The following is a 15,275-nucleotide window of genomic DNA, read 5'->3' as shown; positions in this document are numbered from 1 at the left end:
TCAAACGTATTAGGCTCTTTCCCCCGATGAGTCGTACAGATTTAAACTATCAGGTACTCTTGGTGTTAAGTGCTGGCCTTCATAGAATGTGCCTGGCTAGAGAAACCTCTAGTCTTTGTGCATTCTCCTAGGTCTCATTTCTTCTTCCTTACCCAATTTTCACATGTGCCACAGAAGCCTCTGCTACCTGGACTATCTGAACTAGAACAGAGAAGTACTATTTTAGTAATAAACCATCCCTAGAATAATTGAGCAACAGCTGGGCCTTTCAGTTTAAAGGAATACAATGAAACTTAGCTTTTCACGTCTGCGGGTTCAAGTCAGAGGCTGATGCAGTCCATCTGTTTTGGGAAAGGTAATTCTTGCCCAGAGGTGACTGGTATGTTATGTCTAGGATGTTCTTTCCACCCTGTGATTGTGCTTCAAAGGAATTTGCACCATTATCAGAGGAGATTCACTTCCTTTTGGGTTGTCTGGGCAGGCCACTTTTGTTTGAGGCATTGTAGAAGATCGTGTTGCCCAGTGCAGTTTCAGATGTAAGAGAGGCATCCAGACAACATTGATGTCACAGATAGAGTGTGGACGCATGCTGCAGTCCTGTGGTACGATCAGTTAAAACTGATGTGGACTGAGCAGCAGTCTTGTGCTGTGATGCGATACAATCTTGGATGTGGCCTGAGCAACAGTCTGCGTTGTGATGACTGAAATAGAACTTGTCTTACACCATAGACACCTAAAATATGCTTTTCATGAATTTCTTTGGCTAGACCCATTTTTCCCCCAATAATATTCTTTTTATATCTTGATCACAGCACACTGCCCTCTTCCCAGTCCCTCCCTAACAAATCAGTCTCCCCATTGCCCCGAAGGGGAATCACCCTTGCATATCACTCCTTCCTGCCCCCCACTCCCAACAACTACTTCCAGCAGGACTGGGCACACATCCTCTTCTAGTGGGCCCAACCAGGCAGTTCAGGTTGGTGGAAGGGAATCCAGTGGCAGGGAACAGAGATCAAGACAGCCCCTACTCCACTAGTTAGGGAACTCACATGAAGACCAAGCTGCACATTTGCTACAAATGTGTAGAGGGTCTAGGTTCAGCTCCTGCATGCTCCCTTGGTTGATGGCCCAGGCTTTATGAGTCCCCACGGTCCCAGGTTAATTAATTCTGTGGGTCTCTCTGTGGTGTCCTTGACCCCTCTGACTTGCTCAGTTCTTTCTCTTACTCTTCCACAAGACTCCCAGAACTTTGCTTTATGTTTGACTGTGGGTCTCTGCATTTGTCTTCCTTTGCTGCTGAAGAAAGCCTCTCAGGAGACAGTTATGCTAGGTTCCTCTCTGTAAGCATAGCAAAGTATCATGAATAGTGTCGGGTTGGCTCTCTTACATGGGATGGGTCTCGAGTTGGGGTAGTCATTAACTATTCAAGTTAACTGTTCCTTCAGTCTCTGCTCCATTTTTATCCCTGTACATTTTAAATAGAAGATAAATTTGGGGTTGAAGGTTTTATGGGTAGATTGATGTCCCCTTCCCTCCTTTGGAAGGTCCTGCCTGGCTACAGAAGGGGGTTATTTCAGTCTCTATATTCCCCTCTGGTAGGAGTCTCAGCTAGGGTTCATCTCATAGATTCCCTATACCTCCCCTTCTCATCCAGACATCCAGCTAGTCACCAGAGATGCCCCCCACCCCGATTGCCAGTCTTACTCTCAGCCCTCTCCTGCCCCTTGTCTCCCCACACCCTGATTGCCATCCCTGTTCCCCTCCTTAACCCATCTCCTACCCTGTTCCCTCTCTCCATCCACCTCTGTTGATTATTTAGTTTCCCCTTCTGAATGATTCTCCCTTGGGCCTTATTTGTTACTTAGCTTCTTTGGGTCTGTAGATTGTAGCATCATGATCTTGCACTTATGGCTAATGTACACTTAAAAGTGAATACATACCATACATATCTTTCTGTAGGCCACATTTTTAAACTCAGTGACATTATTGCTCACTTTAAATTTTTTAAAAATTTATTTATTTATTTATTTATTTATTTTTTATTAGATAGTTTCTTTATATACATTTCAAATGCTATCCCGAAAGTTCCCTATACTCTCCCTCTGCCCTGCTCCCCTACCCACCCACTCCCGCTTCTTGGCCCTGGCATTCCCCCGTACTGGGCCATATAAAGTTTGCAATACCAAGGGGGCCTCTCTTCCCAGTGATGGCCAACTAGGCCATCTTCTCCTACATATGCAGCTAGAGATATAAGCTCTGGGGCTACTGGTTAGTTCATATTGTTGTTCCACCCATAGGGTTGCAGACCTCTAGCTTCTCCATTGGGGGCCCTGTGTTCCATGTTATAGATGACTATGAGCATACACTTCTGTATTTGCCAAACACTGGCATAGCCTCATATGAGACAGCTATAACAGGGTCCCTTCAGCAAAATCTTCCTGGCATATGCAATAGTGTCTGGGTGCTCACTTTAATTTTATACTTTCATTTCTGAATCTTTGTTTATAGGATTTAAGAGTCATTAACATCTTGCCATTGCAAACTGGACTGCTGTTTGATGTTGGGATATTTATTGCTTTCATGGAGAATTTGCCTTAAAGTGTTCTAGATCTAAATTCAGTTTCCTTTTCTATAAAATTTCTTTTATATATAGGATGTTTCTTAACTGACTTCAATAGTTACATCTTAGTTTTCTCAATGAACTTTTTCAAAAATTTGAATTTTCTGCCTTTCAGGTTTTAATGGTACGATTTGCTTCATTATTTGATGCAAAGGAACGGACTGTCACCTTTCTAAGTGGTAAGAAGTACAGTGTGGATGACCTGCACTCAATGGGAGCAGGGGATCTGCTCAGCTCTATGTTTGAGTTCAGTGAGAAGCTGAATGCCCTCCAGCTCAGTGATGAGGAAATGAGCTTGTTCACAGCAGTTGTTCTGGTATCTGCAGGTAAGCAAGCAGGCTGCTGCAAAATCTGGTTATGCTGACTGATAATTTCATCCTTCTGTTCTTCAGATTCCACATTCTGTTAGGGGAAAGGGTTGCCCATGTAAACCTAGTATGGGGTTACTTGCTCTTTGGATGAGTGACCAGGGTATTTCAGTCCATACATGGTGTTTCCTCAGGAGTTACAATGTTGATCCCAGTTTCTTGTATTTAGGTTGTAGCAACTTACTCTGGAGGTATCTCATTCAGATAGAAGCCATTATGGTGCAGATTTCTCCTCTCAATGGTCAAATTTTATTCATTAGATAGAAGTCAGTCTAGCCCTTTTAAGAGGAGGGGACACAAGGTATGAATACTAGGATAGCGAATCTACTGTGCATGGGAGTGGAAATGTAGTTTGTATGTGGTAAAGATACCATTTCTGCATTACATTATTTTATCTTGCCAATTAGAAGCAGTTGAAGTTAGCATCAAATTTAAAGAAATAAGAAACTCTGGATTGGAAAGATGGCTCAGCAGTTAAGAGTAATGGCTGATTTTCCAGAGAACTAGGGTTTGATTCCTAGCACCAGTTCCAGAGAATCCCACTTGGTATCAGGCATCCAAGTGGTACATGGACATACTTGTAAGTAAAACACCCAAACATGTTGGAAGAAAAGAAACCCCAGGCTAGCCTTGAACTCTGAGATCTGCCTGCTTCTGCCTCCCAAAATCAAAGGCATGTTCTCCATGCCTAGCTGAGAATTACCCTCCCCCCAAAGCAGGGTTTTTCTTTGTAGCCTTGGCAGTCATGGAACTTGCTCTGTAGACCAGGCTGGTCTCAAGAGATCCACCTGCCCCTGCCTCCTGAGGGCTGGGATTAAAGGCATGTGCTACCATCCCCGGCTCATTTGTTGTTGTGTTATTGATGTTACTTTAGCTGAGAATTTTTACAGCTTGTATATATTGCTCTATTTCAAATTTGGTAGTGGTCAGTGAGTAAGTAATCATTTATTGCTAATGTCTTCCCTTCATATTTCTTTCTTCTCTACTTTCATTAGATCGATCTGGAATTGAAAATGTCAACTCAGTGGAGGCTTTGCAGGAAACACTCATCCGTGCACTAAGGACCTTAATAATGAAAAACCATCCAAATGAGGCCTCCATTTTTACAAAATTACTTCTAAAGTTGCCAGATCTTCGATCTTTAAACAACATGCACTCTGAGGAACTCTTGGCCTTTAAAGTTCATCCTTAAGGCCTTTGAACATGAACTGATGCTAATGTACATTTTATGCTGAGATGTTTATTTATATGTGTATACTATATTGTGGAAATAGAAAAGAACTTAGCGCCAGGTCCTGGGCTGTCTCTGTAGTCAGTCACCAGTAGCTGTTGGGATAAGAACTCGTTGTCTTGTTAGACATTGGCCCACCCTCCCCTGTAGACCAATCAGCTGTGTTGCACTTAGACTGGAGAAGTTACACTGAATTATAATCACACTGAATGTTAGACTTTTTCATCTGCCAAAGCCAAAATACCATTTGATCTCCCCATGGTATAAATCTAGCGCACATTGCCGATATAGGAGGACTTAGACATTAACCCTTTGTGCTGGGAATTCTGTTGTACCACAAGACTGAAATGTGGTAAGGGAGACTGAGAGCCAAGAGGTCTTTATGTACTTGGATTTTGCTCTGCCACTGTCAAAGTACGTGGTGGTGGCAGTCTCTGAGTTTTGGAAAATGATAATTGATAGTGTCCCCAATGTTCTGCCTCAAATACTGAAAACTATCCATAAAGCGTCTTTACCTCTTGGGAGATAGGCACTATGTAAATAAGGTGAAGTTTTTATTATAATTGCTCATAATAGTATTCTTGTCTTATTTCTAAGCATTTCTGGGAAACTTTGACAGTCCACACCAATTTATTCAGGGTTCCTGCTCAAGTAGGGTACCCTACTGATAAACACATATTCCAGGTTTATGGACACCTCAAATAGTATGTGTACATAGTGTGTATGTGAATATAATTATATATAAAAATCTTACTTCACAATATTTTAAACTGTGAAGAACTTTATCATACAATAAAACTTAAACAAGAGGTGTCAAGGACCCAAATTAGGTGCATTTTACCTGTTGCTGCTGATGTATAACCATTGCTTTACAATGTTTAGATGGTAGAATACTGAAGTTAATGCTCTTATTTTTGTTTAAGGAACATTTAATGTAAAAGTGTGAAGAGCAGTCAAATCTGGATTTTAGAAAAAAATGTATTTTAGGATGCATCTTTGATACAATCTGCAGTTGAAGGTAATAGATGTTTCAGTGTTTCAGCTTTCTACCTTGTGCTATTAGTAGAGGTGGTATTGCTGCCTCTTACGTGCTTCAGGTGGATGGCAGATTTGGATTCTGTATGGAGGAGGTTTTGTTTAGGAAAACTTTGTGACCTGTTGGCATGTTTGTGCCAAGTCCACTTTTCTTTCTTTCCCTAAATAATACTACAGGGATTTTGTCAATTTAGATTTAATATAATTTGAGAAACCTTTTAGTAAGTGACCTACCTACAGGCTTAGAGATCATGGTAGGAAAGATGGCCAAAGTTAAAGATTCATGAACAACACCCCGTGCCCCCCAAAGTAGCAATTCATTGTATTTTGGGGGTAAAATTACTTTCTGTGTAATGCTAGATTATGTGAAATTGTAACGACATTAAGAACCTGCTTTACTACTTAAAGCCTGTTACTTTTATGACATTTAATCAGAATGCCTTATTTTGTAGTTTTAACTTGTTGCTACAGGATTTGAACTTCTGTGGTACAGTTAGGAGAGCTTGAGAAAGATAAACTCCTATTGTCAAAGAGGAAAGTGATGGTGTGTCTGTCATTCAGTAGGGACCATAACTGCTGCTTACGTTCAGTGGGTATGGCTTTTATGGGATATACAGCTAGGTTTTGTGAATTCTTTACATGATAGCATTCTTTTATTTTTTTTCGTAGGATAAAAAAATGCATAGTTTTCTTCTATGAGGGATAGAGAACTTTTTTGAAATAATACTATGTTGATTCTTTATTTTTGCCTTTTACATAAGTGTCTTTATAACATGTATCTTTAGAGCAGTTAAGTCTTTGGAAATATGTAACCAGAACTGTTAGTATTGCTTGTGATGCTTTAGTTAGGGTTAGTATATACATGTATACACCAAAATACAAGCATGTAGATTTGCATTTTGTCTCGTAAAATTTTATTTTAATAAATTCTTCCTGAAGTAATGGGAAACAAAATCCATAGTTCATATGCCACATGTAGTATTTCTGTATTTGAAAGTAGCCCAAAGATGAGCATTCTAATTCTAAAATGAAACCAGCAGCCTCATACAAGCACATTCTTTGGTTGAGTCATGGTCTAACAGTTAATAAATGACATCAGCCAGATAGAGAACCTCTGAGTCAGTGGGGTACTGTTGATAATTAACAATGTACTGTATGAATTAAGTGACATGTTAACCCTGACTTTATGTTTCAAGGTTAAAATATGGGCATTATCTCATCAGACTTATGGGCATTATGTTAACAAGATGAACCATTTTTTCCTGTGCTTTTAGTATGTGATATGAGAGGATTCCAGCTTCTAGAGAGTGAACACTGAGGGAAAGGAGAGACATCGTAGGATAAAGTTTGTTCTCCTGGTAATGGTTAATTGCAGATAAAAAAATTTGAAGGGTGTTTCAGTAGATTAATATATAGATTTCATATCTACATTGTAAGAAATTACCATTGTGATTGGGTCAGAATTGATGTGTGTTATATAAACATTGCAAAGCAAAGCTGTGAGAGAAGCTCAGATAGATGTATCTTTTTGCAATATAAAGTTTGCTGAATGTATGAGTTTATTGTTTTGTTCTCTGTTTCCCTAGTAGACCAAATCCCTACTGAATCCCTCAGGGCCGCCCCTAACACTGCAACAGAACATCAACTTCAGCCTTCCTTCCCCACTGCCCACACTCTCTGTGGATCCCACAGAACATTCCTTTCTAGCCTCTCTTCCCTGAATTGTCACTGTGTCCCAGCCTTCAGCTTGGGTGGACACCCCCTACTCAACTACAGGCCACACCTGCTAGAAGACCAGGTACTCTGCTCTTAGACCTTCTCTGATCTCTGTGTTTCCCTAGCAAACTCAGTCCCTCAGGCTCATTCCAACCCAACTACAGCCTCCCTTCCCTGTTCACACCTCCTGTGGATCTCAAAGAACATCCCCTTCTGAGCTCTCTAAAATCAAAACTCAACCTGCCGGTGTAAAAACAGTAACAGCCAGGACAAAATGTTTCCAGAGTCCAGTTATCTTACCACAGCAGAACCTTGCTGAAGTGCAAGAAAAAAAACCTTAAAACCACTGCATGAAGAAGATAGAGGTCCTTAAAGAGGAATAAATCTCTTAAATCTAGGAAAGCACAGTTGGATGATGTGAATAAGTTCCTTAAAGCCAGGAGAAAACAACAGTTGAAGGAAATAAAACTGTTCAAGATCCGTAAATGGAAACAGAATCAATAAAGAACAGAATTCTGGAAATGGAAAAATTCGGAATTCGAACAGGAACTACAAACGCAAGCTTCAACTGCATACAAAAGATGGAAGAGAAGATTGGGCATTGAAGATGTAATAGAAAAAAAGTTGAGGGCTGGTGAGATGGCTCAGTGGGTAAGAGCACCCGACTGCTCTTCCGAAGGTCCAGAGTTCAAATCCCAGCAACCACATGGTGGCTCACAACCATCTGTAATGAGATCTGACTCCCTCTTCTGGAGTGTCTGAAGACAGCTACAGTGTATTTACATATAATAAATAAATTAATAAATATTTAAAAATAAATCTTAAAAAAAAAAGTTGATACTTCAAAGAAAATGTTAAATCTAAAGATTTCCTGACATGTAACATCCAGGGAGTCTGGGACACTGAAAAAACCAAATCTATGAGTAATAGTAATAGAATGAGAAGAATTCAGCTCAAAGGCCCAGAAAATATTTTCAATAAAATCATAGAAATTTCCCTAGACAGAAGAAAATGCCCTCCAAGGTACAAGAAACATACAGAACACCAAATAGGTTGGACAAGAAAAGACCATATAATAAAACACCAAATGTACAGGACCAAGAATATTAAAAGCTGTAAGAGATAAAGATCAAGTAACATACAAAGGAAGACCTATTAGAAGTAAACCCGACTCATCAACAGAAACTCTTAAAAACCAGAAGGATCTGGACAGGTATGCTGAAGACTCTTATGAGACCATAGATGCCAGACCAGACTGCTATGCCCAACAAAACTGTAATAGGTCACTACAGATGGAAAAAGTAAGATTTCATAGTAAAACCAAACTTAATATCTTCAAATCCAGCACTACAGAGGGTGCTGGAAGGAGAACTCTAAGGAGGTTAGTTACGCTCATGAAAATACAGGAAATAATTTCACACCAGCAAAAACAAAAGAATGGAAGCACACACACACACCACCATCACCAAAACATGTCATTGGTTATTGATGGACTAACCGAATGGATGTGAAAACAGGATTTATTCTGCTGTATCTAAGAAACATATCTCAACATCAAGCATAAACATTACCTCAGAGTAAAGGGTTGGGAAAAGATTTTCCAAACAAGCTGGTTTAGCCACTTTAATATCTAACAAAATAGACTTCAAACCAAAACTAGTCAGAAGAGATGGGGAAAGAATACATACTCAGAGGAAAAATGCACCAGATATTTAAGTTTTTTTTTTTAAAATCTTTTGTATGTTCTTTGTGAGTTTCACATCATGTGCCCCAATTCCACTCATGTTCCTGTCCCTCATCTCTTGCAGCCTTTCCCAAAAGAAAGAAACAGTGAAAACCAACCCCCACCCCCAATCTAGCTATTGGTGTCACACAGTATACCCTTTTGTTCAAACAGCTTTACTTGAAAATGCTCATTGCATTGAGCCATTGGTTGGTTCAAAGCCTCTAGCTTCTACTACACTATCAATACTGGATCCTCACTGAGATTCAACGTCTATATTCTATTATTGCCCCGTGTCATGGAGATCTCTAGGAGCGGATCTTTCATGAGCTCCAGTAGTTGATAGATGAAGTAGATGTCGGAGTGGGCCAATCAAAGCTCTGGATTTGGTGCTGTGTGGTAGATGAGTTAGCCTGTCAGCTCTCCACTTATGCTCCCAGGGCCAACTCTCCAGTTCTGCCCTGGCAGTCAGTGGGACTAGCTCACCCTAATGCCAGAGCCTGTGAGGAGAGGGCCAGATTGGTGAGGGCAGGGATAGTTCTTCAGGGCTGGCTCACTTCACCCCTCAACCAGGGCCTGCACTACCTCACTGTCCAGGCATCACGTGGGTCTGAGTGTTGTATCGAGGGATGGGGCGGGCTAGCTCTCCAACACTGTTCAGATGAGGGGTGAGGCCAGCACTTCCACCTGCGGAGGGGCAGGGGGCATCTCTCTTGTGCCCACACTACCATACAGCTAATGACCAGCTATCCTGTGCTCATGCCCTATGGGGCAACTCAGCTGGATCCTCCCCCCAACCCCCAAACACACCAGGACCAACTCTACTGTGCTGACTGTGCTCTACTATACATGACTCACTCCAATATTAAATATCTCAGTCCTTGGACATCAACATGGCCCTAGGTGGCAGCCTAGACCAGGGACATCTGCTTGGCCTCTAGCAGTAACATGGGTCATGGATGTGGACATAGGCCTCCCACTGCTGCAGGGCTATAGACCTCCATGGCAGCATGGACCATGACCTCACCATGGCCTCAGGTGGCAGGGTTCTGTTATACCCTTGCTTGTGTCTTCTATCTTCATTGTGCATACAACATTCTGATTCTCTTTTTCTCTTATCTCTTCACCACTTACTTGCTCATCTTAGGGTTTCTAGGACCTCTGGGTATTTTCTACCCTGCCCATGCTGAGTAGCCGTGGATGGGGGTAGTCTGAGCAAGCTGTGTGTGGGTCTAACATTTCAGTTCTTAACATCTATGCTTCAAACATAAGGGCACACACTTTTGTAAAGGAAACATTACTACAGCTTGAATCACACATTGACCCTCCTATACTGATAGTGGAAGATTTCAATATCCCACTGTCACCAATGGACAGGTCATCCTGACAAAAACTAAACAGAAATACTAGAGCTAACATGTTACTACACTTGATCTTAGCCAAAAGGCCGAGAAGCGATGAGCTAACATGTTACAAACCAAATGGACTTAACATATTTACATAACATTCCACCATGGACAAAAATGAATATACCTTCTCAGCACCTCATGGAACTTTCTCCTAAATTGGCAACATACTAGGACACAAAGCAAGTCTCAAAATTGAAATAATATCCTGGGATCTATCAGACAACCACAGATTAAAGCTGGATATCATCAGCAACAAAAACAAAAGGCTTACAAACTCATGGAAACTGAATAACTTCTTCCTGAGTGAAAAATGGGGCAAGACAAAAATAACGAATTAGAATTCAGAAATAGAATTTAGTGAAAATGAGCAAACAGCATACCAAAACTTATAGGGCACAATGAAATTGGTGCTAAGCATCAAGTTCATAGCACTAAGTGCCTACATAAAAAAATAAGAGATCTCATACTAGCTACTTAGTAGCACAGCTTAAAAGCTGTGCAACAAAAAGAAGTGCACACAAGAGGAGTAGACCACAAGAAATAAACTGAGGGCTGAAATAAATAGAAACAGAACTACACAAAGAATCAGTGAAACAACTAATTCGTTGAGAAAATCAACAAGATAGATAAACCCCTATCTAAGCTAAAAGAGGGGGAGAGAATATCCAATTAACAGAATCAGAAAAGAAAAAGGGGGGCATAGCAACAGACAATGAGGAAATTGAGAGAATTCTAAGAGCGTACTTTAAAATTTTGTACTTCACAAAATTGGAAAGTCTAAATGAAATGGAACATTTTCTTGTTAGATACCACTTTCAAAAATTAAATCAAGGTCAGACAAAGATTTTAAATAGACCTGTAATCCCTAGTGAAACAGAAGCAGTCATTAGATGTCTCACAACACCACCACCACCACCACCCCAAAAAGCCTTGGGCTAGATAGTTTTAGCACAGAATTCTGCTAGACTTTTAAAGAAGAGTTAATGCCAATACTCTTCAAATTATTTCAGAAAATGGAAACAAAGGGAACATTGCCCATTTTATTTTATAAGGCTACGGTCAACCTGATACCCAAACCACATAAAGAATCAACAAAGACAAAGAATTACAGATCAATTTTCCTTATGAACCTAGATGCAAGAATACTCGATAAAATACTTACAAAACGAATCTAAGAACACATCAAAAACATCACCCTCCATGATCAGGTAGACTTCATCCCAGAGATACAGAGGTGGTTCAATATCTGAAAATCAGTAGATGTAAATAATCTACCATATAAACAAGCAGAAAGAAAACACATAACTCATTAAATGCAGAAAAGGCCTTTGACAAAATATGTCACACCATCATAAAAGTCCTGGAGAGATTAGGGACACAAGGGACATACATCCAAGAAATGAAGGCAGTATATAGCAAGCTCATAATGAACATCAACTTAAATGGAGAGAAACTCAAGGCAATTCCACTAAAATCAGGATCAAGACAAGGTTGTCCACTCTCATACCTACTCAAAACAGTACTTTAAGGCTTAGTTAGAGAAATACAACAACTGAAGGAGATCAAGGGGATACACATTGGAAAGGAAGAAGTCAAAGTAACTTTTTGCAGATGCTATGTGTTATGGTTTGTATATGCTCAGCTCAGGGAATGGCACTATTAGAAGGTGTGGCCCTGTTGGAATAAGTGTGGCCTTGTTGGAGTAGGTGTGTCACTGTGGGTGTGGGCTTTAAAACCCTCAATCTAGCTTCCTGGAAGCCAGTATCCTGCTGGCAGCCTTCAGATGAAGATGTAGAACTCTCATCTGCTGCTGCTCCATGTCTACCTGGATGCTGCCATGTTCCCGCCTTGATTATAAACTGAACCTCTGAACGTGTAAGCCAGCTCCAATTAAATGTTGTCCTTATAAGAGTTGCCTTGGTCATGGTCTGTTCACAGAAGTAAAACCCTAACTAAGACAATATGTTAGTATACTTAAGTGAACGTAAAAGTGCCACTGGGAAACTCCTACAGCCAATAAACATTTTCAGTAAAGTGGATGAATACAAGATTAACTCAAAAAATTCTTAGCTCTCCGATATACAAGTGACAAAAATGGACTGAGAAGAAATAAGGGAAACAAACACCTTTCTCAATAGCCTCAAATAATATATTTTGGGATAACTCTAACTATGCAAGTGAAAGACTTGTATAACAAAAACAATTTCTTTGGAGAAAGGAATTGAAGATACCAGAAAATAGAAAGACCTCTCATGATCATGGACTGGTAGAATTAAGAGAGTAAAAATGTCCATCCTACTTGCAACTTTCAGACTCAATGCAATCTCCATCAAAATCATATCACATTTTTTTTAGAGACCTTGAAAGGACAATTCTAAACTTTATATGGAAAAACAAAAAACTCAGGATAGCTAAAACAATCCTAAACAGAGCTACAATAATAAAAACAGGTATATTGATTAATAAAGAAGATAAATTGGCAAATGGAATTGAATTGAAGACCAAGACATAAGCCCACACACCTATGGGCACTTGATTTTTTTTTTTTTTTTATAAAGAAGCCAGAAATACACACTGGAAAAAGATAGCATCTTCAACAAAAAGTGCTGGTCAAATTGGATGTCTGCATGTAGAACACTGCAAATAGATCCGTACTTAACACCCTACACAAAACTCAACTACAAATGGATCAAAGGCCTCAGTGTAAAACCAGATACTTTGAATTTGCTAGAAGAGAAATTAGGGAATATTCTTGAACTCACTGTACGTGATACTACTCTCTGATCAGAACATCAGTAATGCAGACACTAAGATCAACAATTAATAAATGGGACCTCATGAAACTGAGAAGTCATGAAGTGACAGCCTACAGAATGGGAAGAGATTTTTATTGACTCTGCAACTGATAGAGGACTAATATTCAAAACATATAAAGAACTCAAGAGATTAGATACCACGCCCTCCAAACCCCCACAAAACAAAACAAACAAACAACAACAACAACAACAAAACCCAAAAGCCAAAAACAGTTAAAACTGGGGTATAAACAGAGAATTCTTAAAAGAGGGATCTCAAATAGCTGCGTTATACTTAAAGAAATGTTCAACATCCCTAGCCACCAGGGAAATGCAAATCCAAAACTTCTAGATTTTATCTTACACCTATTAGAATGACTGAGAGACAGTTCACACAGGTGAGGTTGTGGAGTAGGGGGACATTCTTCCATTGCTGGTGGGAGTGCAAACTTGTTCATACATTATGGAAATCAATATGGTGGTTCCTCAGAAAATTGGGAAGACCCAGCTATACAACTCTTGGGCCTATACCCAAATGATGCTCTACCCTACCATAATAACACTTGCTCAACTATGCAAATTGAAGCTTTACTCATAATAGCTCACAGGGTCTGGTGGATTTCCAAACAGCTCAGGATAATGCTAGGACAGAGACTTACATTCCACAAGGACAGCAGGGTGGGAGGAGTAGGTGGTTTTTGCTGAGGAACATCCAAACAGTTAATTGAACATGAAAAGATGGAGCAGGTGCCTGCATGGAACCTTCATCCTTATGTTCTAGTCTCTTTGTTGTGGGAAGGTACTTTGCAGGCTATGGAAAGAGAAATGGTGGACACCAACCCAGCCATAAAAACCTTTGAAGTATAATCTGTCCAGGCTATAGGGTGTGCAGGGGCAATGGTGGTGCAGAACTGGCCAAAGTGGCCAACCAATGTCTTATTTAACTGCAGAAGAGGAAGCCCATACTGGCTACTGCTTAGATGGCCAAGAACTGGAGACTGGATAGCCCAGAGACTTGGGGTAGAACCAAATTCAACTGGTCAAACACCAAACCAAACCAAACCAATCCCCCAAACCCAATGAAATGATTGTTAATGATATTTGTGGTCTTGTTCAATTGTCATCAGAGAGACTTCCCCCAGCAGCAGATGGGAACAGAATTGCAGACACACAACCAGACATTACATGTAAAGAGTCTATAATGGGGGCTGGTGAGATGGCTCAGTGGGTAAGAGCACCCGACTGCTCTTCCGAAGGTCCGGAGTTCAAATCCCAGCAACCACATGGTGGCTCACAACCATCTGTAACAAGATCTGGCGCCCTCTTCTGGAGTGTCTGAAGACAGCTACAGTGTACTTACATATAATAAATAAATCTTAAAAAAAAAAAAAAGAGTCTATAATGGCAGTCTCAATCAGGTACCTCTCCTCTGAGTTTAGGGAACCCTGAAGAAGTGAAGGCAGAAAGATTGTAGAAAAGATGGAGCACATGGATAAAATCCTTATGTTCCTGAGAACTGATGTGCACATGGGAGGGGAGGGTTAATCAATATTATGTCTGACCAACAATGGGGTTTGATATTTCCTTATATATGATGTTTTTGTAAGCCATTTCAATTTATCTATCTATCTATCTATCTATCTATCTATCTATCTATCTATCTATCTATCTATCTATCTATCTATCTATCTAGAACAGTATCTCACCCCATCCTGGCCTTAAACTATGTTGCAGATCTGAGGCTACCCTTCCACTGCTGATTGTCTTATTCTGGGATTACAAGTGTGTGCTACCATGCCTGGCCATAACATCTATGTCATAGGTCCTTCTGTCCCAGAACATGCCTGGATCACCTATTTTAACCTCTGAGTTGGCTTCTTTCTTTGAAGGAAGAGTTTACTATTTAAGGGATTTCTCTAAGTACTGTTGCTAGTTTCATCATGTTAAATCAGTAGTCATCACTTGGTCTGCAAAGATTGTCCTAGGAGGCAGTGAGAGAGGAAGGTGAAGTGCTTCAGCAAGACTTCTCCCTAAAGCGGGTTGAGTGATGTGGCCTTTGCAGCTATGAGAACATTGATTGATGGCAGATTGATGGTTTATAGTCTGTTCTCTAAATAGCCTCTCTCTCTCTCTCTCTCTCTCTCTCTCTCTCTCTCTCTCTCTCTCTCTCTCCTTCCTTCCTTCCTTCCTCCCTCCCTCCCTTCCTTCCTTCCTTCCTCCCTCCCTCCCTCCCCCCCTTCCATTTATATGAGTACACTGCAGCTGTCTTCAGACACACCAGAAAAGGGCATCAGATCTCATTACAGATGGTTATGAGCCACAATGTGATTGCTGGGAATTAACTTAGGACCTCTGGAAGAGCAATCAGTACTCTTAAC

General features: G+C 40.5%; 1 protein-coding gene and 1 pseudogene across 1 annotated transcript in view; one reads left to right on the top strand and one right to left on the bottom strand.

The window, feature by feature from the left end:
* Nr1d2 (nuclear receptor subfamily 1, group D, member 2) overlaps nt 1–6,809 on the top strand; it is a 35,051-nt gene extending 28,242 nt beyond the window's left edge. The window contains exons 7-8 of the mRNA NM_011584.4: nt 2,736–2,946; nt 3,984–6,809. Of these exons, the coding sequence (NP_035714.3) occupies nt 2,736–2,946; nt 3,984–4,180 (408 nt within the window). The 3' untranslated portion in view covers nt 4,181–6,809. The remainder of the gene's footprint in view (nt 1–2,735; nt 2,947–3,983) is intronic.
* A 3,193-nt stretch (nt 6,810–10,002) lies between these two features.
* Nucleotides 10,003–10,152, bottom strand: Gm44469 (annotated as a pseudogene).
* Between the last annotated feature and the right edge of the window lie 5,123 nt (nt 10,153–15,275).

The sequence above is a fragment of the Mus musculus genome, chromosome 14 (assembly GCF_000001635.26).
Source record: "Mus musculus strain C57BL/6J chromosome 14, GRCm38.p6 C57BL/6J".
NCBI lineage: Eukaryota > Metazoa > Chordata > Mammalia > Rodentia > Muridae > Mus > Mus musculus.
This window is presented reverse-complemented; position numbering and strand designations above follow the sequence as displayed.